Source organism: Arachis ipaensis, chromosome B03 (assembly GCF_000816755.2).
Source record: "Arachis ipaensis cultivar K30076 chromosome B03, Araip1.1, whole genome shotgun sequence".
NCBI lineage: Eukaryota > Viridiplantae > Streptophyta > Magnoliopsida > Fabales > Fabaceae > Arachis > Arachis ipaensis.
Window position 1 is genome coordinate 109,379,456 of NC_029787.2, and position 4,733 is coordinate 109,384,188.

Consider the following 4,733-nt stretch of genomic DNA (forward strand, 5'->3'; position numbering starts at 1 on the left):
AAATTATTCTTCGTTATAAACATGTTTATTATAATTTTTTTAAGTTTTAAAAACTGTTTTAACATTTTTATGCACTACTAGCTCTTAGGTTTCATAGAATTTGATTGAGCAATAATTTTAGTAAAAAAAAAGTTTAGTTCATTATGCCTATTCCATTCTCCTAGCATTTAGTTAGGACCTAACATGTTAAAATTTTAAGTTCAGTCATGGAGAATGATGGCAAAGAGTCGTATAAGGATTGTGATCAATCTGAGAATTTAAGTGTTGAGTATGAGTGCAGTTCCAATGAAAGTGATGATATGGTGGATGTAACTATAGATGAATCAGAGGTAGATATAATTAATGTTGATGGTTTTGAAAAGTTGATAACTGATTTGACCATCGAAGACATATGGGGACTGGTGTTTGATACAGAATCTCAAGTTTGTGAATTTTATGCCAAATATGCCAAGTGCTATGGATTTGTGTCCCGAAAAGACTTGAAGACGGTGGATGCTAATGGCAACATTAATACAAGACAGTTGGTTTGCAATAAAGCAGGAGAAAGACATTGAAAGCACCTTAAAAGGGACAATCGGCAAAGGGAGCATAGGGCAATTACTTGTGTCAACTGCAGGGCGAGATTCGGTTCATTCGTCACTATAGAACGGGTAAATGGAAAGTCAGTATCTTTGAGAGTGAACACAATCATCTACTGTGTCCACCTAAGTACAGACATCTTATTGCCACGAATCGTGGGCTTGATGAGGCCGATAAAACACAAGCAGGCAGCTTGCGAGCATGTGGTGTTAAAACTTGCCACATAATGGGTTACATGGTTTCCCAAAAAGGTGGATATGATAAAGTGGGTTTTATCAGCAAAGACTTACATAACCACATTAGTAAGACTAGGCATGGCAAAGTGAAAGACGGTGATGCATTTGCTGCGTTGACCTATCTGTTTTCTAAGGCAGACAGTGACCCGTTATTTCTAGGAAAGTTCACCTTGAAGGATGGTAGGTTGGATAATTTGGTGTGGGCTGATGGAGAAAGCGTTGTTGATTACGAATGTTTTGGCGATGTACTGGCTTTTGACACCACTTACAAGAAAAATGTATACAACAAGCCCTTAGTCATATTTTCAGGGACCAACCACCATGGCCAGACAACTATCTTTGGATGCGCTCTGCTCTCAAATGAAAGGTCCGAAACTTTCAAGTGGGCACTGAAGGAATTTTCAGAAATCATGTCAGAAAAACTATCCGGAGGTGTTGTGACAGACGGAGACCGTGCTATGAGAGAGGCTATCTTAGAAATATTTCCTGGTATACCACACCGCCTTTGTGCATGGCATCTCCAATGTAATGCGGTACAGAATATAAAAAACAAGCATTTTTGGGATGATTTTAGTGTATTATTGTATGGACAATTTACCGTACAAATATTTGAACATAGATGGAACGAGATCATATCCAAATACGGACTTGCCGAGAATGAATGGGTCCAGGGCATTTATAATGACAGAATGAAGTGGGATACCGCATATTTAAGGGAGCACTTCTTTGGCCACATAAGAACTACATCACAGTGTGAGGGAATTTATTCATTATTGAAGAACTATGTTGACAGTAAAACCAGTCTCCTTGAATTCATGCATAAATTTAGTGAAGTACTAAGGCATTACCGAAACAACCATCTTACTGCTGACTTTGAAACCTTTTATAAGTTTCCTGTTTTGACTACGTGCTTGGAAAGTTTTGAGAAACAAGCTGCTGAACTTTATACTAAAAATATTTTCAAACTTGTGAAAGATGAGATAGAAGCAGCAGGTGCTTTAAATGTGACTGAATGCCCAAACAGTAGAGACATTGTTGAGTACAGCACGAGTGAGTATTTTAATCAGCAATAGGAATTTAAAGTATCTTACAATAAAGACAAGGACCTGTTTGCATGTGAGTGCAGGCTATTTGAGACTCGTGGACTACCGTGCTCCCACATCTTTGGGGTCTTAAAGCATCGCAATGCAAAATGTGTCCCTACATCTCTTATCCTGAAAAGATGGACAAGAGATGCAAAGAGTGATTTTATATGCTCAATTGGCGAGCAAGACACCACTGATGATATAGCGCCCACACTTAGACGCGGTGCAATGGCATCTATTTGTTGGAAGCTTTGTGATATTTCTTCCAAAAATTCAGCAGACTATAGGGAAATCTCAGGTGAGTTACTTAAGCTAATTTCGAAGGTGCAAAATAAAGGTGATGCACAAGCGAGGCTTTCCCCCACGTCAGCGCTAATAGGTGATCCAGCTGCTGTAAAGTCAAAAGGGGCTCCAAGAAAGGTTCCAAAAGGCCACAAGAGGCGAAGATGTTCACATTGTAAGTCAGGCAGGCATTTTGTTAGGACATGTCCATTACTCGCCAAGGAGGACTCCCCCACTGAATACTCAAATGCTGAAGATGAACCAATGGTATTAATATAATGCCTTGCTTAAGGATATACTTTATGCTTACCTATTATTTTAGTGTCTTTCGCAGAACTATTAAATAATCCTATATTTTGAGCACTTTTTAAAATTTTTTTTAGCAGGTTGAAGAATGTGATGCCAATAAATAGACTCCCTCTCAGAACACAAAATCAGTAGAAAATACACCCGTGCACAATAAAAATAATTTTAAAGTAAGCACTTGTCCATGTTATACCATCTATCAAATTTATTGTCATTTCAATTCAAATTTGCAACATATTATTCTCGTAGTGCGTATATTATTTCTTATTATTCTGTTACAAAAAATTAAAGGGTTGTGGAAGCAAGAAGTCTGTATCTAAATTGACAGAAACACCGAAGATTAGAGCAAATGGCAAAAAAAGTTGACAGAAGGTAACATTATGCATATCTAATAATTTATATTAGATAATTCAAGAAGGAAAATTAAAGTCTTAAGTTGAATTTAAATTATATTAATCCAATACACATAAGTGCAACTGAGAGTTTAAGGGCGAGTGAGGCCAACACTTTGAGAAAATTCTTACTCGACTCTAGCTTGTCTGACTAGTTTCTTTATTTATTTTTTTTAAATTCTGTATCGTAATTATTTAAAAATTATGATTTATGTTTAGACCGAAGAAATTAGTCTAAGTCAAGAGACATTAAAAGATAAGACCAACACATCAGGAATAGAAGTGATCGAAGTTCCAGTTGCAGCCACAACCAAGATACCAGGATTGCCACAATATCCTATGCATCATTTTCCAGTGGTCCTTCCTTATCAACCTTATGGTGGAGTCCTCCCTATTCCTTTTCATCCTGTTCCAAATGGCATGGCGTACTTCAACCAATATCCTTCTACTGCCAGAATTACATCATATCCTCAGTTTTCGCATGTCTCGTCGTATTCTAGTGGACCCAGTGATAGCAATACATGGGCTGGACTTTTGAATGATGTCATCAACAATAAAAAGCCATAGAGTTATAATCTATATATTATATTTTTAATTTATGCATGTTAAAGTTGCTGATTATATATTATATTTTTAATTTTTGTTACCCCTTGTCTGTTTAGTAATGACAGAATGTGCAGATATTGGCATCCACAATGAATGATTATTAGTTCACCAGTCTGTGTTCACTTTTTAAGTTTTGTTTTAAGATAATATTTTTCTGTTGAAAGTTTGTAATGTGCCATGGTGTTTGAGGTTAGTAAGTTAATCAATTTTACACCTATATTCTCCAAATTACAAAGAAGTATTTTTGTTCCCCTACTTAGTAGTTTTCCTCCATAAGAAGATTTTTCAAAGATGTATTTCAATATTTGTTATTTCTCTCATCCATTTGCATGGCAATGGTGTCTGGCAGTTGTGAAGGTTGATCCAATAATGAGTCCTATTGCTGAGGGCGAGACCAATAATCAATCTGCTTGTAATAAGATTTGGGGCTCTAAAGATTCTGAAAAAGGCCTCCATGAAGAATCTACTCCAGTTGCAAATAATTCTCATTCAAATATTGAGAAGCTCCAAAATCTTTTATTAGATTCAAAGGGGGAGACACTGTCACAAACATCCCTCGCAGTTCTTAATCGAGAGAAGAATGAGCTGGTAAAAACCTTTTTACTGCTTTTCTTAGTGACATTAATGTTTAATTCACTCTAAGTAGATGGCTATGGCCACCTACACATGGTTATTTATCATTAACCTGATAAAATAGTAAAAGAAACTTTTTTGGCTGGTATGTTCCTATAATGTTGCTTGTCCCTTTTTTTGTGTCTGCTTCTCTCAGTATTTATTTTAAAGGAAAAACATTCTTTCAGTTACTTCCCTTTTATAATTAATTTTCTCAAATATCAAGCAAATTCTCAAAAAGATGCCTGTTATTTTCTTATTGGCATTTTCCCTATTTCATGATCACATCAAATTTTGTTTGCATTGAAGGTATAGTATTTGAGCGCATAATTGACTTAAGCAAACTGATATTTTCACCTATCATTTAAACTTTGTCAATGTGTGGCTTGAAAAGATGTTGATTGGTTTTGCTTGCTTGACAGATGTGGAAGATAGTCTGTGTAACACCCTAACTACCAAAGCTCACGCTACCGGCTGTGCGACTCTGATAGGTCAGACATTACGACGACTTTTATATTATTTAATACTAAAATATGAGCCTGTTTAAAACTTTAAACCGCAATACCGCTCCCAAAAATACTTTCATCCGATAACATACATCCATAGATACCATACAACTTACAAAACTCACAGAG

The 4,733-nt window shown here is 36.1% G+C and overlaps 1 protein-coding gene across 1 annotated transcript; it reads left to right on the forward strand.

The window, feature by feature from the left end:
• LOC107633527 (protein FAR1-RELATED SEQUENCE 5-like) lies at positions 207 to 3,447 on the forward strand. Its single transcript, XM_016337142.2, has 4 exons — positions 207 to 524; positions 617 to 1,854; positions 1,942 to 2,449; positions 3,100 to 3,447. The coding sequence occupies exons 1-4, from the start codon at positions 207 to 209 to the stop codon at positions 3,445 to 3,447; spliced, it is 2,412 nt and encodes an 803-aa protein (XP_016192628.2).

Bases quoted from the DNA above. Each gene is read 5' to 3' on its own strand.
- LOC107633527 (XM_016337142.2), top strand. From the start codon at position 207: ATGGAGAATGATGGCAAAGAGTCGTATAAGGATTGTGATCAATCTGAG. The intron at 1,855-1,941 runs GTACAGCACGAG...ATGTGAGTGCAG, and splicing joins AACAGTAGAGACATTGTTGA to GCTATTTGAGACTCGTGGAC. The intron at 2,450-3,099 runs GTATTAATATAA...ATTTATGTTTAG, and splicing joins ATGCTGAAGATGAACCAATG to ACCGAAGAAATTAGTCTAAG.